The following is a 25014-nucleotide window of genomic DNA, read 5'->3' as shown; positions in this document are numbered from 1 at the left end:
ATTTGGGAGGCTTTTATAAGCCAAGCCCTCTGCAAGCACAGGCTCATTATATTCACATTACACCAAGATTGTTCCGGTCAGGGGACAGAGGAAGAAACAGACTTGAAGAATGGAGGAGAGCCTGGCTTGAGGATACAGAGGCTATGATTGATCAGAGGATGATTGATTAGACAGGAGTCCGTACTCCCTCCTTGCACTGGGCCAAGAGACAGGAAGATAATTTTCCTCCTCCTCTCCATCTCCCATGCCTGCCTGTTCCTACGGCTTCTGCGGCGATCTTAACGTTGGGCACACCGGCTTTCCAATGTGTTTTCAGAGACAGGGAGTGGGAAGGAACTCAGAAGTCACAGAGCCCACCTGTCATGGTACAGAGGTGTGGAGAGGTCAAATGACCTGCCAGTTAGTTCGTGGTTCCTGAACGTCCAGGGATCTGAAGGACGATCCAAACACACACACAGAGGGCTTGCAGGGTCGCATATACCCAGCTCGGACTGGCCACAGATCTGGGATAAGTCTTTTCTATCCAGGCCCGATGTCTGTTTACATCGCCTTCAGGTCTGAAATCCTCTTTCCAGCCTCAGTCTGCACAGGGCTGAGCCCAGAGTGGGTGTTCAAAAAAATGAGTTTACCGATCCTTTGAGAAAGCCTGCATCCTTAGTTAATTCTTGACATCTGCTGTTTCATTTAAGAGCTCATTTTTATTAAAAAATAAAGACGAATGACTTCAAATATGGTTTAAATTTTGTGTATTCTTAGTTCTCCACAGCTAGGGGGTATTGGGGGGTGCTAATGCATAGAGGATGCAAAGGCTTAAAGCAGCAGAGGCTTAGCATTCACATACAGGGGCCTAATGTTTGAATTGAAAAATTCAACATGGGGGCACCCAGGTGGCTCAGTTGGTTAAGTGTCCAACTTCTGCTCACGTCACGATCTAGCGGTTTGTGAGTTCGAGCCCCCCGTCGGGCTCTGTGCTGACAGCTCAGAGCCTGAAGCCTGCTTCAGATTCTGTCTCCTTCTCTCTCTGGCCCTCCCCCGACTCACACTCTGTCTGTCTCTCTCTCTCTCTGTGTCTCCCTCAAAAACATACATTAAAAACAACTTTTTTAAGGAAAAGGAATGAACTTGGGGGGGGGTGGGGGTATAGTGGAAGGTAGGGTCTGCTTCCTCTCCCTTTCTCAGAACCAGAACAAGGGACATGGTAATCCTCTCCTAAAGCTAAAAGACCTCTTTTTGGTGGGAAGGGGGGAGTATTATTTTCCAATGGTGTCCCAATTAATTACCTTAGAATAGCACCAGCATGTTATGGCTCTCTAAAGCAAGGCCCCGGCTCTTCCCTGGGTCATACATAAGTTATCCATGAAATTGAGGACTCCTGGCATGCCGAAAACCCAGGCGGTGATGAGTGTCAAACATCATGGGTGCTAGGTGTCTGTGATGGCTGAGGAAGAGGCAATGCTGTAGGCCATGGGTGTCTGAAGGGGGGCTAAGGTTCCAGAAAGGCAGAAGTAGACTCTGTTGCCTTCTCTCCTTTTTTCCCTTCCTTTCCTCATTTTGCCGACTCTAGCATAAATTGTGACAAGAGGTGGTGGGCTTGGGAAAGGACACAGGAGAAGAGATGATAATGCCTGGACTATAAGCCTTTGGGACTAGACTATAAGCAGCAAGCTGCTCCAGTCAGCAAACCCCTACGGTTTTATGAGCCAGTTTCTGCCTCCCCTGTTCCAGAGGCCCCAAGGGATTATCGCTGTCATGAGGTGCGTATCCTGGTCCCTGTGTTGAAGAAGCCAGACACCACGAATGACCTACCGAAGGCACAGCCAGTAGAGCCAGGCTCTACTCCTCATCCAGCAACTTCTACACAAATTGCAGGCAGTAAAACAAACAACCAACCCGACAGCCTTCGAAGGCCAGGGTTGCAAGCTCGGACTCATAAAGCGGTGGCAACCACTGAAGATTTGAAAAGAGCCTCTGTTCCCCTCATACCTGAGGTCATAATGGCCAACTCAAGTGTCAGGACAGCCACAAGAGAAACTACTTTTTAAAAAAAAAAAATTTTTTTTTTAGTGTTTATTTATTTTTGAGAGAGAGAGAGAGAGACAGCGCGGGCAGAGGAGGGGCCGAGAGGGGGAGACACAGAATCCCAAGCAGGCTCCAGGCTCCAGCTGTCAGCACAGAGCCCAATGCGGGGCCCGAACCCACGAACCACGAGATCATGACCTGAGCCAAAGTCGGACACTTAACCGACTGAGTCACCCAGGCACCCCACCCCCTCTTTTTGTGCCTCTGCTCTCACAGAGCCACGTAGAAAGTGTGATTGAAGGTTCATGCCTTGGCACATTTTTGGCGGGACTGCTGACTCTGTTGGGGTTGAGCTCCGTTCACTTCTCCCTGGAGGTGGAAAATAGCCTGGACCTGTGAACCAACTGCTAACTCAACTGTGGTCGCTGACTCTGGCTTTCTTTTGGTTGACCAAAAATATGGAGTTAATTCACTCCGTAGCCTTTCCGGGACTGCAATCTTCCATCAGAGTCAGCGAGGGGGAGAGATTCGAGGAACTGAATAAAAGGTCTTTCTTTGGGAACTTCAAGGAACATATTTTGATGATTATCTTCTATGGAGTTCACAGAGTGGGTTTTCAAAAACGGCCAATTGGGTCGGTAAAAATAAAGATTTCAGAGTCTTCTCAGGAGCCAATGCTATATTTAAAGTTGCAGAATGGCTATAGTTTAGGGTTGCAGAATGCTATAATTACGGTTGCAAAACTGTTTTCATTTGAATCCTCCTGCCATTACCCCCTCCCCACAGGCTTCCTGTGTGGATACAGATATATTCCGATGGGAATCCGTCTGCCCCTCTCCGCTCTAATGAATCGATCCTTCTCTTTCAGATTCTCCAGCTCATCAACTTGTCATGATCTGCTTCCCTGTGATGATCACCTGCTCCCTGCGCCTTCATTCCTAAAATCCACATTTGGTGCTCTGGGATGGGTTTTTGCTCTCCTCCTGCCCACCTCTGTGTCAGTCCTCGGAGCCAGCCCTCAGCCTGCCTTCCACTGTGCTCCCGGGTCACCACAGAGGCTGAGGGGAGACTCACCCTTTATCCTAAGCCTTCTTTATCCCCGATGACTTTCCTCGCCTTTCTTGCCCTCTGTGTTCCCAACTGGGGGACATTATCTGGGGGGCACAATTCTGTTAGACAGGGCTTACCCACGCTGTGCAGACTTCTGGCATTCGAGCCCGCTAAATGCCAGCAGCAATCCCTGATCATTGTGATAACTCCAGATGCCCACCCCATTTCTAGAAACCCCTTCAAGGGACAGTGTGGCCTCCATGTGAGAAAAGAACCTTGCCTATTCTAGTCACTCCATGCAACAGACCCAACACTCCCCCATCACATACACACTGGTCCTCCTCTGTGTAGACAGGGACCCCTCCGCTGCCCCTGAACCCTGAAACCCCGTGCAAATGGTGGGGGAGGGGTGGGAATCACCAGTTGCTTGATCTCTGTGGTCACTTCTGGATCTTCAAACCCTTCACTCTCCCTGTGTTTCACCACTTGAGGCCCCTGCTCTCTCTCTTATGGGGCCTCTCTTCCCTTCTCTCAACTTCACGTGCAAACTAGAGAGCACGCCATCTTCTCACAGAGCTGCTGTGGAAACCCAATGAGAGGGGCGCCTGGGTGGCTCAGTCGGTTGAGCGTCCGACTTCGGCTCAGGTCACGATCTCTCGCTCGGTGAGTTCGAGCCCCGCGTCGGGCTCTGTGCTGACAGCTCAGAGCCTGGAGCCTGTTTCAGATTCTGTGTCTCCCTCTCTCTGACCCTCCCACAGTCATGCTCTGTCTCTCTCTGTCTCAAAAATAAATAAATGTTAAAAAAAAAAAGAAAAAAAACCCCAATGAGACAATAAATGACAAGTACCTGGCGAAGGGCAAATACCTGATAAATGGTAGTGGCTGTCATTTTTATTGGGACTCTTTTTCGGTCCTACTCGAATTGCTGCTGTCATTTTTCATCCTTTCCCAGTGTCCCTTATGCTCAGGGCCAATTTCCAACTTTCAAGAAATCCATTTTTCAAAATATGGCCTGTGGAACACTAATCCCAAAATATTCTTTGTGAAAAACAAAACAAAGAAAGCTCTTTGATCAAGTAAGTCTGGAAAGTGCTGCATACTCTATTACCATCGTAGAAGCTCACATTAATGTAGTGAAAATTTTGACAAGGCAGCAAAAGAAAAATAAAGCCCATTTCAACCTGCGTTTAATTTTGTTTCTCAAACTTATTTGACCATAGAACTTTTTTTTTAGTTCTTTTTTTTTTTAATTTTTTTTTCTTAACGTTTATTTATTATTGAGAGACAGAGAGAGACAGAGCATGAGCGTCTCATGTTCTGGACTGTCTCCTACCATCAACTTTAATGGAAGCAACATTTGTTGAAAGTCCATTGGTTCCCTAGACCTCCAAGCTCCCTGACCTGGAATCTATGAGTCTCTTCTCTGCCTCGGCCACAGCTCAGCTGGCGTGCCCTCTGGAACAGAAAGTTTACTGCTGTCCCATCTGCTGGACCTCAAGGACCTCTCCCACTGCTCTTCAATCTCTCCACTGCGCTAAGCCTTTTCACTCCTCACTCCACCCTGCTCTCAGTCTAGCCCCCTGGGATAAGCTTCAGCGTGCTGGGGCCGTTAGCTTTGTCTCCTGGCCCTTGTGCCCTCCACCCCCTCAGCCTGTTTCCTCTGCATTGCTCTGGGGAACCCCAGCTCGGTGGGAGCGCGTCAGAGAATGGCGTGGATTTGGCTTTCATCAAGTCCCGCTTGGATCCTCGCTCGCTGTTCCTTCTCTTCTCTGATCGCTTATTCTCCAAAGATGAACTCACTTCCTCCTTTTCTGCAAAGATCAAAAGTCTACACCTTCCCCAAACTTCCTCCACGTGTTACACCTCAAACCCAGTGGGGCTGAGGGGCCCACTCATGCTTTTGGAGTCGTGTGGCACTCTGTTTCCAAACTTCAAATGAGCATGCCTTTTGACTCAGCAACCCCGTTTCTAGGCATTTTTTCCTAAGGGGATGCTTATACAGTGGGGCAAAGATGAATGTGTGAAGATTATCATTGTATGTTGTGACAAACCCCAGGAAGAATGTAAATAACTCAAATGCCCACCAATAAGGGATCGGTTAAATAAATTATTGTAAAGTCATATATGGAATATTATGCAACCATTTTAAAAATAATGCAGACTTGGGACACCTGGGTCTCAACGTTCAGTCAGTTGACTGTCCAACTCTTAATTTTGGCTCAGGTTATGATCGCATGGTTTATGGGATTGAGCCCCGTGTTGGGCTCTGTGCTGACAGCGTGGAGCCTGCTTAGGATTCTCTGTCTCACTCTCTCTTTCTGCCCCTCCCCTGCTCTCTCTCTCTCTGAAATAAACAGTTTAAAAAAATTTTTACCCAAGGAAGATATCTAAGTTCATTGAATTTTAAAAATACATATAGAGAATAACATGGAAAGTATAATCTTATCCATATGAAAAAAATCGGTGTGCCAATATTCACACAAAGATTTCTGGAAGAATGCTCATCCAAATCTTGTCAATTATCTCTGAGGGGTAGGAGTAAGTGCTGTTTTTTCCCCTTTACTGAATTTTTCAAAATGTTTCATAATGCATATGTACTATACATAAAAAGATTAAGTGCAACAAGTCTGTGTCTGTACATGTCATTTCTCCCTTCCCTTGCATCCCCAAAAGAAAGTCTTTCTTCTTTCGAAGGCAAAGCTTACCCACTGCTACCTTCTTCCTCACCACGTGCCTGTTTCCAGAACTCCGTCTTCTCTCCCTCTCCCTTTAAATAAGCGCAGGCCAGCCCCACCTTGGAAACCCCTTCATGCCTGGCTCTGCTTCCTTTGTTCACTACTCAGTTACCTTTTTCTGGAACTTCTCTAATGCGAGGTCTCCCTGTACCTTTGCTTCAGATCTAGCCATTGCCCTCTCAGACTGTGCCGCCTGGCTTCCTCGGATCAATTAACTCTGTTGAGGAACAGTCAACATTGTTGACCATTTCCTCCTTCTTGGAACTTTCTCCTCTCAGTTTCCCTGACATTACCGGCACGGTTCTCTGCCTGTGTCTCTCTGGCTCCCTCACAGGCTCGTTTTCTCCCCCCCACCCCCTCTGCCGCCATTCTCTAAAAGCAGAGATTTTCCAACGTGGGCTAAAGTCATTAGAGCACATCTCCAGGCCGCCTCCTGACAAACCCTTCCAGGGCTTCTCCAAAATCAACAAGACACAACCGGAAGTCCTTGGCAGGGTGCTCGACGCCTCTTGGCCTTGTGGCTCCCTGAGTCGCTGACCCAGCTCTCAACCCTAGGCAAATCACTTTACCCGTCACCCCTAAACACATTTACCCAATGACGTAAAGCCCAGCTTTCCACAACGCTGTTTCCTGCCTCTCATGACTATCCCCTAAGTGACCTGACCCCAGTTTTGCCTACCCTTCCATTCCTCCTTAAAGCCTCCCCAAACTGCCCCCCAACCTGTACTGCTCTTTCTCCCCAGGATTCCTACTGAATCTACTACATAGACCATGCATTTGTCTGTTTGCTTCGTCTCCCTTCATTATCCAGTTTTCTTCTTAAGTGTGTATGTCTCGTCTCTGCCTGAGGGCAGAAGCCACCAAAGTGTGGTGCAACATCCCAATAACCAATAACCAGTAACCACAGCCAATAACCACAGCTCAGGTTCAGGTGGCTGTGAGGGATGTCATCTGAGCCTTGAAGGTGTCCGCAGGCCTCTAGAGGTGTTTACCACACAGTCAGCAATATGAATCTGGCGCCCAGAGCTGTAAACCTGGTATCCTCAGCCTGTCCTCATATGTCAAATCCACAAGGCCAGGGAAGACTGTACTAGAATGGGTGCCCCGTGAGAACCAGAGAGTCCACAGCAGATGCTATGCTAAGAGGGAGACAGGAAAAGAGCCAAAACTACCCCAAATGGCCTCCCCGGGACCTCTCTTATGGCACACTTTCAATCTCTTTTGAATGATTTGGGCACAAATCTTAAGCATCTTAGCAAAGGGTAAGCTCCTTGAGCGAAAGGGCAGTGAGTTCTTCTTTGCATTTATCTTGACCCTTAGACATAAATATACACACAAGCCCTGGCGTTTGGAGCTAGGACAGTGAATGTTAAATAGAAGCATGAGTCTTTATGGGATACCTACCTTAGATTCTGGGGATAGAGAGCACGGTGTTGCTGTTGCCTTGAAGGATTTCAGCCCCATAGGGGACCCAGACGTATCCACTAGCAAATGCAGTGGACACCTCCTAAGTGCCAGGCACCGTGAGAGAGTGAGGCAAGAAAAAGACAGACAGGATCGCCATATTCATGACACTCACATCCTAATACTACCCTGTGGGCTCTACAGTCTTATTCTGAGAGAAAAATAGACATGGATCAATAGACAGATGGAGAGAGACAAATATATGTACCCTCTATATACCATGGAATACTACACAGTCATAAAGAGGAGGAGATTGTGCCATTTGCAACCACATGGATGGACCTAGAGGGTATTATGCCAAGTGAAGTAAGTCAGACTGAGAGACAAATACCACATGATTTCGCTCATATGTGGAATCCGAAAACACAACAAATGAATAAACAGAAAGCAGAATCAGATCTATACATACAGAGGACAAACAGATGGTTGCCAGAAGGGAGGTGGGAGGGTGGGCAGAATGGGGGAAGGGGAGCAGGAGATAGAGGCTTTCGGTTATGGAATGAATGAATCAGGGGAAGAAAAGGCACCACGTAGGGCACGCAGTCAACGATACTGTAACAGTGCTGTAGGGTGACCGATGGCAGCTACACTTGTGGGGAGCACGGCATAATGTCTAAACTTGTGCAGTCAGTATGGTGCACACCTGAAACTAATGTAATGGGGTGTGTCAGCTGCACTCAAATTAAATAACTGAATCAATAAGCCCTCTCAGAAGGAAAAACAAAAGAGTAGAATGTTAGAGGGGGAAAGAACACTAAAGACGATGCGGTCTACTTGCAGACGAGGGGGGCCAGAGAGTAGCAATGACTTCACCATGGCCATGTGGTTATAAAGCTGACGGGTGACAGGGCTAGGTCTAACCTCCGGCTTCAGTGCTCACAACACACACACACACACACACACACACACACACACACACACACCTGCTAAGTTAAACATAATCCGACAGGGGCAGCATATCTATGAGTATAGTGGCACAGTCCCTCACGCCAGAACCTGCCAGTCCTAACGCCCAGCACGGCGGCCTGCCTTTCGTGGAAACGGCTAAGCTCTCCACCAAACATCTGCTGAGAAGCAGAATTCTTTTTCCTCGCAAACTGGCTTTGCGATGTGAGTCTTCAGCTATTAAAATTACCCCAGCTGGATGGCAAGGTGAGTAGCGGGGGGGTGGGGTGAGGGTTTGGAGCTGACCTCCATCATCTAAGCTCCCGGGCCCCCCCACATCAGGCCGTTTAGTGGCTCGCTGCACCTCTGCCACGTCAGCTCCTTTTCTTCTAGTCTCAGGCTCCTTTCAGCACCCAATGTCTGGGGATGGAGGTCAGGCTTTCCAAGGGGACCCAGTCTGCCCGCTCATGATCCCCTCCGCCAAGCTGTGGGAGATGGATTTTCCTGGGGTCACACTGCTATATTCTGAAGCCCTTTCTCTCCCTCTCCACCCTTTCTCCACGGAGCGTGGGCACTGGTCTCTGATTCTGTGGCGAGGGGCCATCCCTCCCACGCTTGGGAAACAGCGGGGTGTGGCTCTGCCCTGTCTGTGGCAGCTGAGGACAAGTCTCCCAGGGGCAAAGACTCACCCGTGCGGTGGGCCTGCTTTCAACCATCCCTCCACCGAGTCACTTCCGCTCCCCAAGTGGTACTTAGGGCCGGAGGTCCTGGGCTGAGCCACAGTGCATCAGAGCAGGACGGGCCTTAGGGATCACCCAGGAGGAAAACGAGGCCCAGAGACAGAAACGCTTTGACCAGAGCCTCACGTGGGGCTAGGACTCGAGCCCCTATCTTTGACTCTCAAATCACTTGAATAGCTGGGAGAGCTCCCACGACCGGACCCTCTCACCACAGGTGTGGAAACAATCCCACAGGTGTCTATTAATGGCTCAGACAGGCCAGTGGGACGCTCCAAGATGGGCCAGTCACCAAGGGCTGTGTGGCCCCCAGGTGTGAGAAGGGGCTGCACCTGGGGCCAGGTACCAGCTTGCATCAGAAGATGTGGTCGCCTGGGAGGCCCAGCCAGAGGCAGGCAGGCAGGCAGGCAAGCAGGCAGGAGGAGCCTCGGGGTGGAAACAGCCTGGCTGGCAGGAGCAGGCCCTGGCGCCTGGCCACCGGGGGCCGTACTCCTCAGCAAATGTGTTTTCTGGTTTACGTACCGTCCCCACCAACACCCCTCTCCCCCACAAAGCATAACATCACCATGTTTTGCTTTGAGGGGAGATGATGAATCTTGGCCAACAGATGTAATTCTCAGATTGGTGGGGCCTTTGGAGGAGCGTGTGAAGCCAGTTCCCCTTGGGGAAGGGCCAGTCTGGAAGGGCTGCCCTGCTTTGCTGGGCATTTTACTTTTTCCATGTGGGTGAAAAAAACCCTGGTTCTTCACACGCCACGGATCCAAAGGCCAAATATTTGCTGTCTGCCCTGCCTTTTCCATCTCAGGTAGAGGTGGCAGGTCTTCCTGGCTCCTGGGGAGAATGAGGGAAGACACTTGCGGGGCGGGGGGGGGGGGAGGGGGGGGCAGTGCGGGGTGCCCTGGGAATCAACCCTCGTCTTCCCCCGCAGCCCGGCAGCCCATGCCCCTGGGATGTTATGGGAGATCACGGAAGGTTTCCTGGAGACTGGAGGACAAATACATGAGAGCAGCCCCAAAGGCCCCAGTGAACAGGAATTTGGCCCCACGTGGTGGTGAGGCTGTTGGTTGAGAACAGGGAAGAAGAGGTGAGAGGGGCAGACTTTGGGAACCCAAGGAGGGAGCCTGTAGACTTCCGGCCGGCAGGCCACAAAGACCCCGAGACCTGCTGCCACAGTAGTCCATCCTCCTCGAAATATTCATCCACACTAGCTCATTTCCTCTTCCATTTGGAGGAGTGGAATTGCCTTGCTGAGTTTCAGAAAGGCAGGTCATGTGCTCCCGACTCCCTCCTCTCTGGGAGCCGGATGGCTCCTCCACTCCAGGGGATTCCTGCCCTGCCCTGCTGTCTCTCACTCTGTTTTCTCTTACAGTGTTTGCCGGGGATGTTGGTGGAGCCACACCACTCTGAGTATGTGTAGCATCTCACCATCGTCATGAAGGCCCAGAGCAGTATGGGCCCCAAGCCTGTGGTGAGATGTGGTCTAAGACCCTTCCAGAGGCTTCTGGGTAATGACCTGCCCTAGGCCGGCTGACCGGGGTGAGTACGTCTCCACAGAGGTGGTAGCTGAAGGCAGGAGCTTCGTGGGTGAGGCTCCTCTCTGCTGCCGTGGGAACTCTCTGGAGGTGATTATAACTTGCTTGCCTCATCCCAGACAGCCCAAGACACGGTGAGACTGTCAGCAAGCACAGATAGAGGGTCCGGAGGCCAGAGGGAAGGAAGTGACAGAGAGGCAGGGGTGCGTTGGCCAGTGCTCTGGCCTGGAAGTCAGGCCGCTGGGTTCTAGTTCCCCGGACTCGCTGTGAGTCTTAAGCAAGTTCCTTCCTCCTATCCCTAGGACCAGCAACATAATTCGTAGAGGCCGGTAAAGTGTTAGGGGCCCTTGTTTAAAAGTTACTAAGCATTTTCAAGACATTGAACCCAGAGTGAGGCCTTCTGAGCGCAGGAACCTGTGAAGATGCATAGGTCTGCACACCCATGAAGCCGCTTCTACCTGTTTGGGCCTCAGTTTCCTCAACTATACAACACGGAGGCTGCATTCAGTCAGAGAGGTTTGTCTGTGGGGCCCTTTCTCCACAGGAACCCTTAGACCCTCATATGTAAAAGACACAAACAGAGCTGATACTTCAACAACACCTGGGAGTATATTTAAAGACACATAGATGATCTCGAAGGTCTTTGTCAGCCCCAGAATTCAGTAAGTCAAAGGAGTGATGAGGTTCTCACTACCAGGAACACCGGCACCTGCCCGAGGTGCTGTGGAAGGATTATTGGAAAGCATGGGAGAGAGCATTAAAACCCCCAAAGGTTGCCTGTCCCATAAGATGATCCCAAAGTCTGCTGTGCCCTTAGCCTGAAAATGACTGTTAAGGCAAAGTGTGCTTTTTCCCGGGCCTCAAGAAAGCCAGGCCCAGGTATGAGCACCTGGGACCGAGTCTGGTTCTTGTCTCTGCAAGGAAGGGCCACTGTGGGGATAACCCAGTGCCCCCGGGGAGAGCTCAGGCCTGGACCACTGGCCTTTCCCAGATGCTTTGTCCCTGGGAGGTCAGAGGGCTGGTCAGCCAGGGTTCAGAGGCTGGGGTGGGGCAGGGCCTGGGCTGAGCGACTTGGACAAAACAGGTCTCTCCTGAGGAAGGGGTTGAAGTTCCTGGAGGACAGTACCTAGGCCTGGCACCTGGCAAGCTAGGTAGGGGGCTGCGGGAGCTCTAGGATGGGTCCCCTGGTTGGGGATTTACACCACCCAGAAGGCTGGGCTGGTGACATCTTTCTGCGCTGACCGGTTAAAGGGACCAGAAACTTCTCTGGAAGTTCAAACTGTTTTTAGGGATAGAGCGATGCGGAGTAAGAAGGTGACTGTGTGAACTCTCCCCTCCTCTAGACAATCAGGGCTGCATGCGTGCCCCATATCAGTGCCTTAGGCAGGAGGATCAGAAGGGCAGGGAGAACCCATGGCTCCCCCACCCCACCCCGAGAGTCCTCCCCTCCGCGCCCGGGCGGGGAGGGGAGCGCGGGGGGGTCCCGCCGGGGTTCGCCTCGTCCTCGCGCGCTCGGGGCTTACCTTTCATGATCCCTCCGGCAGGGGCCTCGGGAGCGCCCCGGGGCGGCGGCTCGAGCTGCCGACTGGCGCGAGCGGTGAAGCCGGCGGGTCCTCAGCCGGCACCCGCTCGCCGCCCTACGCGCCGCCCGCTCGAGCGCCGGGCTGCGGAGGCGGCGCGCCGAGGGGAGGGTCCGCGGGGTCGCAGCCGGGGGGCGCCGGGCCGCCCATCCCGCCGCCGCCGCCGCCGCCCGCGCGCTTCCCGCTGGAGGCCGGCGAGGTCTGAGGCCGGCCCGCGCCCCGCGCTCCCCGCCTCCCGCCTCCCCCCTGCTCGCTGGCGCGCGCTCCCTCCCTCGTCGTCACTCCCTGGGCCCCGGCCCAGATCCACTTCCTCGGTATTTTCAAAACTGCCGCGGCGGGCCTCTTTGTGCAGCCGCGGGGGCCCCCCGACCCCGGGCCCCGCCGGCTCCCCGGGCCCGCCCTGCGGCCGCCGCGCCCGGGGGAGGCCCCTCCCGAGCCGCCGCCCGCCCCGGGGGCCGCCTCGTGGCCGGGCTGGGGTGCGGGAGCAGGGTTCAGCCCTGGACCGCGCGGTCTCCTCGCCCGTCTAAGGGGGAGACGCACTGGGAGAAGGCAGGCTCCCCGGGTTGCTGCCCCAGCCCCTCCTGCCCCGGTTTGCCTGGGACTGTCCCCGCCTTAGCACTGAAATTCCGCCCCCCTCCCCCGCAGCCCCTCGGTCCCGGGAAGACCCCGCGAGGTTGGTCCCCAGCCCCGCCACTCTGGGCGAATGACTCAGCAGCCACTTCGTGTCTCCAAACCTCCGTGTTCTGCCGGAGGGAGCTGGGCCCCAGGCGCTCTCAAATTCTGTGATTTTGTTCGTGGAGGGGCCTCTGATATAAACAGTGACATCCATCGGAGGGGAACTGACCTCTAGCAGGGAGTTGTGACTCTCGTGCTAGGCTCCCACCTGGGATCCTCACTTGTCATTCTTCATGAATGGATCCCTACCTACCGCACACCAGGTTCCGCCCCAAACTCTGGGCGTGTGCGTAATACTTCACACCAGCCCTGGCCCCAAGAGGTTGCATCTGGTGACGAAAGCCAACAATTCGACAAGTGAGGGGGCTGAGGTGTGATGAAAGTTATAACAGGACAGTGCAGGGAGAGAGGGGACCACAGAGCGGGGGCAACCCTGCCCGGCCTTTTCCCACATCCCCACACTTCCATGCCCACCCCGGCTTGGCCCTTGGAGTAAAGTAGGTATGGCCAAAGCGCAAGAACTTTCCTCTAAGCCAGGAGCTGAGGAGGGGCCAGCCAATCAGAAAGCCAATTCACAATCCCAGCCGATCAGAAAGCCAATCAGCCATCTCTAATCTGCTCCACCTGGTCAAGGCAAGTTTCAGTTTGTAAAGCACGTTCTCTCAATGGTCTCAAGACAACCTCACCACAGCCTCCAGCGAGGGAGCCAGGTCCCATGCTGCCCATCTTACAGACGCAGAGACTGAGGTTCAGAGAGGATGTTGCCTCCCTGGCAGCAGTCACAATGTCCTCCTTGAACCTGGATTCCGAGTTTACCTCCCGTCTGCTGGCGTTGTGGCCTGTGTCGGAAGAATTGCTTGGTAAATACCAGGGAGATATTCACATCAAAGGAATCCTTACCTAGGCTACCTGTGTATTAATTTATTTAATCCTCGCAGCAGCCTTATGAGATAAGCACAATTGTTGTCCTCATTTTTTAGCGGAGGTTAACTGAGGCAAGGAGAGATTTAATAATGTGCTTCCTGTCATGTAGCTAGTAAGTGGAGATCTTGAAAGCCGAACCCAGGCAGGCTAAATCCAGTGCCTGTGTGTATAGCTTCAGTCCATCACACTGCCTCTCATAGAAGGCAATATTTATTGACGGAAATATTATTGACAGAAATATCTGTCAAATATTTATTGACAGAAAGAACAAGCAAATGACCTTTGGTTTTCTCCATGCTTTCTCAATTGGCTTGACCCAAGATGTTTGGTGACAAAAAGGGCCTATCCCTGATGTGAGGGAGTGCCCCTCCCAACCCCTGTCCCTGCCCTTTGGGATTTGGAGGATGTACATACCCTGTGGTATTGCTATGATGTGCAAATGAATCAGCAAAGAAATGAAATATGTCCGTGTCTGGTGGCAGATCGGCCCTGGGTGAGCAGAGCTGGACCGGAGCCCTGAAGAGGTTCAGAGGATGAACTCCAGTTCCAAAAGGACTCTAGGGGAGAGGGGACCTAGCTCTGTGGAGTGGCAGGAAAGAGCTGGAGATGAGTTGGCAGGCACAAGGGGTCAAAGCTCCAAAATAGTTCAGAGGGAAGGCAGAATGATGAGAATAAAGGATGATCACAGATCAAGAAGGGAGGAGACAGGGATTTCCTAAGAGATCACATTAGCCTTTGGGTGAAAGCCTTTCAGCTGCAATTTCAGGCATTTCCTACCAACAGCCAGAGGGATAGACCCAGGGTCAACTGAAACAAAATCCCCACCCAGACCAGAATGGGGGAGGGGGGTGTTATCAGGATGGGGCTTAGGCTGGGACTTCAGCACAGAGGCAGAGACAGCAAAGGTGGGGGGGGGGGGGGGTGGGATGGGATAGGGAGAAATGCTTAATACTGTTTTTAACTTGTGTGTGGGCTGCGGAGGGGGTGAGGACATTTGACTGTGGCACTTAAGCTATACTCTGCTGAAAGCCAAAGGAAGTAGCTATAGAACAGATGTCATTTAGAGGGAAAAAGAAAAAAAAAAAGAAAAAAGAAACACTAGTGACGGAACTCTCCGTGTATTAATGAAGGTACAAAGTCCCACCTCAATTTGTGAGCAGTGCTATGATTTGCTCAGAACAGAACCTCCTAGGGAGCCCCCCAGACCATCCTTTCTCTCTTCTACTTCAGGCACAAAACATCTCTTTCTCCCAAAGTTCGATTCCTCACTCTGTGCTTTTGATCCTTTCTTCTCTCAGCCTGTTCTTCCTAAGCAAGCATTAGGACCTTGCTTCCACTTTTCCTTCTCAGGATGTAGCTGTAACTCACAATGCTTGCTAAAATTGCTACTTTCATCTTAGTTGCCAAGATAATTACTCTTTCAAAACTTGCATTCTCTTCAAACTTTTGCAGACCTAACACTGTATTTGTCAGAGTTCTCCAAGGAAACAGAACCAATAAGCCGGTAGGCTGGAGACCCAGGGAAGAATTAATGTTGCAGCTCAAGTCCAAAGGCAGTCTGCTGACAGAATTCCCTCTTTCTCTGGGGAGGTCAGTCTTTTTTTGTTGTTGTTGTTGTTGTTTTGTTTTGTTTTCCTGTTAAGGTTTTCAACGGATTAGATAAAGCCCCAAAGATTTTTGTATTTTCGGCCTCTAATATCAAGTTCCTCACATCCTGCTACCCAATTGCTAAGCCAGGCCACATATTTATGTTTTTATTACCGTGGCCTCCCATTTCAAGATAGCAGCTTCTACGGTAGTCAGAGCAAGTAATGCTAGTTCTAACAACTGCAAGATTTGAATGACAGCACAGCAGTAGTTTATCTCTCATGTAGATCACAATCCATTGCAGGTCAGATGGCTCCCTTACAAATGTTGCCTCAGGGATGGGGGCTTCTTCCATGCTGTGAGGCTGCCATCTTTAATAAGTAGCCCCCAAGGGGTGCCTGGGTGGCGCAGTCGGTTAAGCGTCCGACTTCAGCCAGGTCACGATCTCGCGGTTCGTGAGTTCGAGCCCCGCGTCGGGCTCTGGGCTGATAGCCCAGAGCCTGGAGCCTGTTTCCGATTCTGTGTCTCCCTCTCTCTCTGCCCCTCCCCCGTTCATGCTCTGTCTCTCTCTGTCCCAAAAATAAATACACGTTGAAAAAAAAAATTAAAAAAAAAAAAAAGTAGCCCCCAAGGTTGATGTAGAAGGGGGAGAGAGATTGGAGGATCGTGGATTGGAGGTAATCCAGGCACATGCCTAGGAGAGGCACACAACCACTATCAGCTATATTTCATTGGCCGGAACTCAGTCACATGACCTCAAGCAAAGGCAGGGGCTGGGAAACATCCCTTAGGGGGGTTACCGTGAGGAGAGGGGGAAACACAGACGCTGGTGAGGCGTCCAGTGCACTAACAAACCCGTCTCCAACCCAGAACTTGGCGAGATTTTCGTCCTTACTCCCCCAGTAAGCTCTCTAATGCAGTGGATTGAAACTCCATGCAGGGTTGTCACTTTGTTCATGCCAGAGCTTCACCGAAATCATCGTTCATTGGAAGCCAAAGAGTAAACTACCTTTAGAAGGCAGGTATGCTCACCCAGCCTGCACAGGAGTAAAATATTTTTGAAAGGTCACGCGGGGCCAGTTCCAACAGAGCAGTGCCCCAGCCGTACAGGAAAATATAAATCCCATTTTTCTGTTGGATTCCATTTAAAATAAGAAATAGAATTTCCTGGGGTGGGCGGCGGCGGGGGGGGGGGGGGGGGGAACCCATCAACATTCTCAGTTGAAGACATTTGTCCCAAGAAGTGTTAAATTGGCCTTCTTTGGCCCATACTCTGGACTACCTGATATTTTCACAATTCTTAAGTTTCCTATCTTTTATTGCTTCCTCCCAGAAATTCACCTAAGTTTCCTCCCATGTCTGTGGATTCTTGCCTTACATTTATCAATACTAGAACTTTTGAGAATGTACATAGGGGCCAAGAGGTGCCCTGTAATACCACTCTTTACTAGCAGGTGATGCTATATTATATGAATTCTTCTGGCCTGAGAAATTCTTTTTTTTTTTTTTTTTTAACATTTATTTTTGGGACAGAGAGAAACAGAGCATGAACGGGGGAGGGGCAGAGAGAGGGAGACACAGAATCTGAAGCAGGCTCCAGGCTCTGAGCCATCAGCCCAGAGCCCGACCCGGGGCTCGAACTCACGGACCGCGAGATTGTGACCTGAGCTGAAGTCAGATGCTTAACCGACTGAGCCACCCAGGTGCCCCCTGGCCTGAGAAATTCTTAAAGGGGCTTCACATTATGATACTAATACCTTATTTTATGAACTCTGTAAGGGTGAAGTTCTGAAGAAATTAGTTTATTTTGATGTTTTTTAAAAAAGATTGTACGTTTTTTAAGTTTATTTATTTGTTTGGAGAGAGAGAGATTGAGTGCAAGTGGGGGAGAGGCAGAGAGAGGTGGGGAGAGAGAGCATCCTAAGCAGGCTGTATGCTCAGCATGGAGCCCAACACAGGGCTAGATCCCACAGACTATGAGATCATGACCTGAGCTGGTGATATACCTGGGTGGCTCAGTTGGTTAAGTGTCTGATTTCGGCTCAGGTCATGATCTCATGGTTCGTGGGTTCCAGTCCCACGTTGGGCTCTGTGCTGACAGCTCAGAGCCCGGAGCCTGCTTCAGAGTCTGTGTTTCCTTCTCTCTCTTGCTCTCTGTCTCTCTGTCTCTCTCTCTCAAAAATAAATTTTAAAAAATTATAAAAAAAAAAAGATGATGAGCTGAAATCAAGAGTCAGACGCCCAACTGACTGAGCCACCCAGTCACTGTAAAGATTTTAATTTTTTAAGTAATCTTTACACCCAACATAGGGCTTGAACTTACAACCCTGAGATCAAGAGTCATATGCTCTACCAAATGAGCCAGCCGGGCGCCCCTGAAACAGTTTAATTACAAAGATGCATCGGAGCTTGAACAAATCTTTCAAATTAACATAATAAGGTATTAGCAAAGACAAAGTACTTAGGTTTTTCATCCAAATCAATTATAAACTCAGGAAGAAAGTGGCTGACTTCATTTGGGGCTGGATATAGATGAACAAAGAAGGAGCCTTGATGCTGTGTAGGAAGGAGAAGCATCTTTTAGCCAAACCATCCACTGGATAATGGAAAGGGATCCCTGCAATAATTTGCATTGGTGCAAAGAGGACCGGAAAAGCCTGTGTATCCAGGGGGGGAAAGAATCATAAATATTAAATTTTTTTAAATGTTTATTATTTATTCTTGAGAGACAGAGCATGAGAGGGAGGAGGGGCAGACAGAGAGGGAGACACAGAATCTGAAGCAGACTCCAGGCTCTGAGCTGTCAGTGCAGGGCCCAATGCGGGGCTCGAACCCATGAACCGTGAGATCATGACCTGAGCTGAAGTCAGACACTCAACTGACTGAGCCATCCAGGCGTCCAAAGAATCATACATGTGAAAATGGAAATAATCAGAGCTGGAGGGACACAGATGCTTTTCAAGAAGGTATTTCCCAAAGGATTTGGTACATAAGAATTTCTTTATAGCAGGCCTTCAAGAGACTGAGTTTTTAATGTGCTAAGAAGGGTCCTAATGGACGTTCCTATCCACATTCTGGATGGAGGAGACCCAGGAAGCATGCTTATTTCTTTGTTTCTCATTCAAAACTGGAAGAAGAAAATTCAGAACCATCTTGACAGGTGTCTAAAAGATAACATTCAGGGGAAATAAACTGAAACCCCTACATTTAGATCCACCATCGGTTGCTCTAACAAAGGATGAATTCAGAGAAAACGATGTAGTTGATATGTGGCCGTGCATGGCTTTTGTTCATTTATTATACAAACACAGAGCCAGGAGTTGTGCTAGTGCTGGGGATATGTTCCCTAACCTTGTGGATGTTACAGTGTTGACAGGAATCACAAATAGGAGAGAAGACTACTAAAATGAACCTGGGATCTTAGACTGCACTCATTGAAAAATGGATTCAGATCATTTAACACATATTTATTTATTTTTATTAAAAAATGTTTTTAATGTTTATTATTGAGAGACAGAGCATGAGCAGGGGAGGGGCAGAGAGAGAGAGAGAGAGACGCAGAATCCCAAGCAGGCTCCAGGCTCTGAGATGTCAGCACAGAACCCGACGCGGGGCTCGAACCCACAAACCTCAAGATCATGACCTGAGCCGAAGTCAGATGCTTAACTGACTGAGCCACCCAGGCGCCCCAACACACATTTATTAAGTACCTACTGCATGCTAGGCCATGTCTTAGAGAATGGGAGCGCAAAGCTGAATGGAAACATTTGAACTCTAATCTGATACATTTCAGTATGCTATGTTTAGTCAAGATTTCTCTCACTTTCCCACTGCCATAATGACAGAAGTAGCAAAAATACCTTTGAAACTTTTCCTCTTATTAAAAAAAAAACAAAAACAAAAAAACACGATGTAGGGACCCTTGGGTGGCCCCATCGATTAAGCGTCGGACTCTTGATTTCCACTGAGGTCATGATCTTGTGGTTTGTGAGATCGAGCTCTGCGTGGGGCTCTGCACAGGCAGCATGGAGCCTGCTTGGGATTCTCTCTCTCTCCCTCTCTCTCTGCCCCTCCCCCGCTTGTGTGCTCTCTCTCAAAACAAACAAATAAATAAATACAAATTTTAAAAACAACATAAAAGTTGCGTGCCATATCACAACAAAACCATATTTGTTTTTATATAGAAGTAATGTTTTTCTGGGTTGGGGGTGGGTGTGGAGGCAGCCTGGCGTTGAGGAATGGTGGGGAATGTGCCAGAGGGCTGTTGCATTGGTACTTTTTCTACTACTTGGTATTTTCAAATTATATACCTATCTCACTTTGATAAAGGCAAAATTTATTTAGAAACAAAAATAATAGTTTAAACTACTTCTAGACATGTTATGTTTCTGCCCTGGAAGAACGAATACAAAAATGTGAATTTTTCTAAAACCAATATGTACCTTTCATGCAACTGTCATTACAATTACCACTTTTTCCCCAAACTGCACAAAATTAAAGTTCATACAGAAGACTTAACGTCCGAGAATAGCCAACAAAATTTGTAAAGGAACAGTGAGGGAGGTTATCTTTTCAATATCAATTATTGTTTTAAGACTATGTAATGAAAACAATATGGTATACATGAATAAAAAAAATAAATCAGAGGAATAAACTAGAAAGTCCTAAGATAGATCCAAATTTACTTTGGGAAAGTTCACAGATGACAAATGGCATTTTGTACACAGATGGCATTTCAACTCAGCACAAATCGGGTAGTTTACTTGATAAATCATGTTGACGTAATTGGCCGCACATCTGGAAGAAAATGAAATTAGATCCTTGCCTCACCTCCCTCCTCCACACACACACACACATACACACACACACACCACACCACAAACACACATACACAACATACATAACACACACACCATAAAGACACACACATACACACACACACACACCACATCACACACACCACAAACACCCATGTTCCATTTGGATGAAATATCTAAATACAAACATTGACACAACAGGAAACTAGAAGAAAATTAGGAGAATAACTGTCTATATTTTAGTGAGACATTCTTAAACAAGACAGGAGACCTAGAAACTGTAAAGGGAAAAACCAAATTTCACCATATAAAAAATTTTAAAGCCTCCATAATCAAAGGGAAAAGACACAAAATAACTTGGTAAAGACTTTGCAACACACACATAAAATTTATTTATTTAGAGTGCTCCTATAAATTGATAAGAAAAAGGGATCAAAGTCCAATAAAATGAGCAAACAATGTGAATAGGCAAATCACAGAAGAAGAAACTTCCTTTAAAAATGATTAGTTGAGGGGCGCCTGGCTGGCTCAGGGTTGTGGGCTGGAGCCCCACATTGGGTATAGAGATTACTTAAAAATAATATCTTTAAAAAAATGATGAGTCAGGGGCGCCTGGGTGGCTCAGTCAGTTAAGCGTCCGACTTCGGCTCAGGTCATGATCTCACAGTTTGTGAGTTCGAGGCCCGAGTAGGGCTCTGTGCTGACAGCTCAGAGCCTGGAGCCTGCTTCGGATTCTGTGTCTTCTCTCCCTGCCCCTCCCCGACTTGTGCTCTGTCTCTGTCTCTCAAAAATAAGTAAATGTAAAAAAAAAAAAAAATTCTTTTTAAATAAATAAAATAAATAAATGATGAGTTGAAAACAATAATAGATGAAGGGATTAAGGTGTAAAGATGCCATTTTCACTCACCAGACGGGTAAAAATGCAAAAGACCAGCAGCATCCAGTCTGATGATCACCTAGGAAATGTACATTCTCAGAGAGAGTGGGAGTTACCACTACCTTTTGGGAAAACCATCAGGCAATATAGATTAACATGAAGACTACAATTCTCTTTTATCCTACATGTTCCCTTTTATCCATCAATTCCACTTTGAGAATCTCCCTTATACCAGAAAAGGCACCACCATATTAGAATACATGTGAAAGGCCATTTAATGTGGCACCATTTATAGCGACAGAAAAAATGGGAATGACTGAATAAAACATGTAGCTACAGAAAAGCATGGTTTAAATCTACCTGTGTATTGACCTGGAGGGATATCCGTAATGTTTTATTATGTGGAAAAAAACAAGCAATATGTATAATATGATTTTATATACTTATTTTTAGAAAGAAAAGAAACAGGCAAAATCCCTTATTTGTTTAAATATGTAATATATGATGTATCTATATTACACTTCTAAATATACATTTATACATTCTAAATATAAATTTATGTATAAATAGACATCCATTACTTTCAAAGCATGAGATTTAAGGAAAAATGAATAAAGACAGAAAGAAAGGAAGAAAGGAAGGGAGAAAAGGAAGGAAGATTGATTACTCACTAAATATTAACTTTTTGCCCTAAATCCGAGTGAAAGTGTAGTCAGATGCTTCTGTGTCCTTGTGTACTTTCCTCACCCCACAGCCTGCCCCAGGGGACAGTGTAAACCAATTTGAGAAGCACAATGTGTTACGACATAATATAAAAGGAAGCAGAGGGTGGCTTGGGGCCACAGGGACCTCAGTATCAAATCATAAGTTGTAAGTGTCTGACTGCCCTCCTGCCTGGCCACCTGAAGCTGGGTCTTGTGTTTGCTCCTAAAGCCACACCAGAGGAACAGTGACAAAATGGAGCACCCTCAAGGCAGAAAGGAGCAGAGCGAGGTATCTGGGGACCTCACTCTATTAGAAGGGAGTGAAGGACCCGTATAAGGAAACACACCTAAGTTGAGATAGAACCACTGTTTTCCAATGTTTGAAGGGCTGTCTTGTAGAGGAAGGGGATTTTAACATATAGCACCTTAGAAATAAGATGCAGGACAGAGGGGTGCCTGGGTGGCTCAGTCGGTTAAGCGTCCGAATTCAGCTCAGGTCATGATCTCACGGTTTGTGAGTTCAAGCCCCGCGTCGGGCTCTGTGCTGATGGCTTGGAGCCTGGAGCCTGCTTTAGGTTCTGTGTCTCCTTCTCTCTCTGCCCCTCCCCTGCTCACACACACACACACTCTGTCTCTCTCTCTTTCAAAAATAAACATTAAAATAATAAATAAATAAACAAACAAACAAACAAATAGATAAATAGAATTGACCAACTCTGGAGTGAAATCTAGACGATATAGTTAGTCAATAACAAGTGTAACAGTGAAGATAGTATAAGTAATATTTGTCTACTCCTATGATAAGCAACTTGGGAAAGACTGGTTTCATACCTTTTCCCAAAAAGATATTCCCTAGATGGGAAGATAAGGAAATGCAACCGATGGAGTGAAACTTTCTGTACTTTAGGGAGACCCTGAAAAAGCACTCAGGATACTCTGCATCAGCTGTTGGCCGAGTTTACTGTATATAATTTTATTATGCATGATTTTTTTCATAGGTCTGTAATTAACTAGATATACTCATTTACTAATTCGAGCCTGGAGAGGAATTGTTAATAACAGGCCCCAGGGTACTTACCGTTCTTGTCCATTTCTCGCTTGTTCGAGTTATACTGGCGGTGGCCAAGCTGTCACTAGCTTGTGGCACTAGCTGATCAGTGTGGCAGTGATGTGGATGCATCACAAAGATATTGCAGAGCAGGGGAGAGATGATGGGGCAAAGCATACAGAGACAAATCTATAAACGTAAAGCTCTTTACTGCCTCCCCTCCCCCGATAATCCCCTGCTCCAGGAAAAAAAAAAAAAAATCAAGCTACAAACCCCAAACCGACTGCACAAGTCCAAGATGGGAGCAAAATGATTAAATAGCAGCATCTGCCAAAGAGATGATGAATTCTATTATGAATCAGCCAAGTGACTCAGCAGCTGAATGAAAGCTTATCTAGAGCGTTGGGGCAACGGGAAACATAGTCAGCCCCCACTGGTACTGGCAGGCCCACAGCTGGGCTCAGAGTGTCAAGCGAGAGGCAAGGTCCAGAAGGCCAAAGGGCTGGGGAGGAATCTGCAAACAAGGACGGGGCAGGCAGCCACAAGCCTGGAGATCACTGGGAGAAGGGACTAGCTGCCTTCAAATATCTGAAGGACTAGCAGCGGGGAGATGGACTGGGTTTTCCTACATGGTTCCAAAAGACAGCGCTGGGCTTGGTAGCCCTTGGAGGAGCCAGACTCTGACTCAACAGAAGAACCTAATGCTATCAACAGCTTTTCTAGACAACCGTTGACATACAGGTAGTGAGCTCCCAGTTATGGGGGCATTCAAACAGAGGCAGGATAATCAGTTGGGGGGAACGTTGTAGTTGGTGGTGGGAGTTAGCATTGGAGTATGGTGGAGAGCTGAACCAGCTGACCTCTACGATCTACTCAGAATATTTAAACTCCAGTAATGCACTTATGGTGCTTTCAAAATGTGCACTTTTTCCCCTTAAAAATCATCCGAGCCTTGTTTGCTTAGTAGCTGGAGTAATCAAGTAATCATTCCCAGGGGACCACAGTCCAGGCTGTGAATCGTGTTCTTTTCTTCCAAATCCTTTCTTCCTCTCCCTCCCTTGCCCTACTTCAGCTGACTAAGGCAGATCTCTTTGCCTGTCCTCCAAAGTCTGATTTTTACAAATATAATTATCACAGATTTATGCCTCCTGGGCCGGATGCTGGGGGAGCCAGAGAACAGAAAAGTTACAAGGAGTGTGCTCAAAAACAGCTCCTGTGACCTCAGTCATTGATATGCTAAGGAGGAGGCTGTTTCCATAGAAAATGTAGCTGTTACTAATGATTAGACTTTTTTTTTTTAAAGAAAAATAAAAGGAAGCCTCAGGAAAGAAATATTGTTCTACATTTTCACTGGATTTTTCTTTTTTTCTTCTCGGCTGATCTTCCCACACTTGGTATTGTCTCAGGTTAGGTTGAGTGGGACCTTAGAGATGACACATAGCAGATTCTTCATTGTCCTGTTGGGAGAAACTGAGGCCCAAAGGCCCAAGTGGTGGTCCAAGGTTACCCAGCACCTTTGGGCAGAGCTGAGACTGTAGTCAGAAATCCATGCACCCAGCTCCAGTGTCTCCACTTTTTCACAGGCCGAGAAGCTTCATCCATGCTCCCTCCTGAAAAGGGGTGGGGTCCTAGCTAGTCGTCCCTGGACCTTGGGAAAACAGGAACTGAGCCTCAAGCTGTATCTCTGAAGTTGGGAGCAGAAAACCCAGCCCCCTTCCATGTAGTTCTCCCCTAAACCCTTGCATCTCATATGGTTTTCAAAGTCAGCCACCCAAAGAAGGCTGCCTAATCCTTCTCTGCCTACCCTCCTTCCCCTGTCAGTGTGAGAACCACCTTCAGGCAGCTGGACTTTTCACCTGGTGTGCAAATGTCCTGGGGTTCCAGAGTGGGTGGCTCTGTTTCTTTCCCAAGCAGTACCTATATCTGAGGGGTGTCTGGGCTGGTGCCCTCCGTGGCAGGGGGTAGTGTGAAGGCTCCCATCTCTCTTTCACATCAAAGCCCCCTGCCAAAGGGAGTCTAGAAGTCAGCTCCTGTCAGCAGACGGAACTGAGACAGATGGAACTGAGTGAGCCCCCTTGCAAACAGGACCACACGTCATTTGCAAGGCCAGATGCAAGATGAAAATTTGGGGCCCCTTAACATCAATGAGGAATTTCAAGACTGCAGCGATGGCCACCAAACCAAGCTTGGGGCTGCTGAGTCCCACCCCATGGAGCCCACCCTGCTTGTTGGGGGCTCCAAGTCGATGGGGACAATAATTTGCTTAAGGTTCAGGGGGCCTTTTGGTTCCCCAAATGAGCGCTCTGCTCATTGCTAAAAACACATTTCTTCTTCCTCCTGGCCGGCAGGTCTGCCAAAGGACCACCGGGGTCACTGTGGT

General features: G+C 48.6%; 1 protein-coding gene across 4 annotated transcripts in view; it reads right to left on the bottom strand.

Moving 5' to 3' along the window:
- Positions 1-22692, bottom strand: part of SCARA3 (scavenger receptor class A member 3) — a 61664-nt gene extending 38972 nt beyond the window's left edge. For 3 of the 4 annotated variants that reach the window (XM_047856513.1, XM_047856510.1, XM_047856511.1), the window contains exon 1: positions 11946-12147. Coding sequence is in view for 3 of the 4 variants with exons in the window: in XM_047856510.1 (XP_047712466.1) it covers positions 11946-11952 (7 nt within the window). In the remaining variant the exon portion in view is untranslated. Of the gene's footprint in view, positions 1-11945; positions 12148-22664 lie in introns of those variants that run through there. The other variant, XM_047856509.1, reaches the window with a different exon arrangement.
- Positions 22693-25014: the final 2322 nt, after the last annotated feature.

Source organism: Prionailurus viverrinus, chromosome B1 (genome assembly GCF_022837055.1).
Source record: "Prionailurus viverrinus isolate Anna chromosome B1, UM_Priviv_1.0, whole genome shotgun sequence".
Taxonomy (NCBI): Eukaryota; Metazoa; Chordata; class Mammalia; order Carnivora; family Felidae; genus Prionailurus; species Prionailurus viverrinus.
The sequence above is the reverse complement of the archived record's forward strand: the minus strand, read 5'-3'. Positions and strand labels throughout refer to the sequence as shown.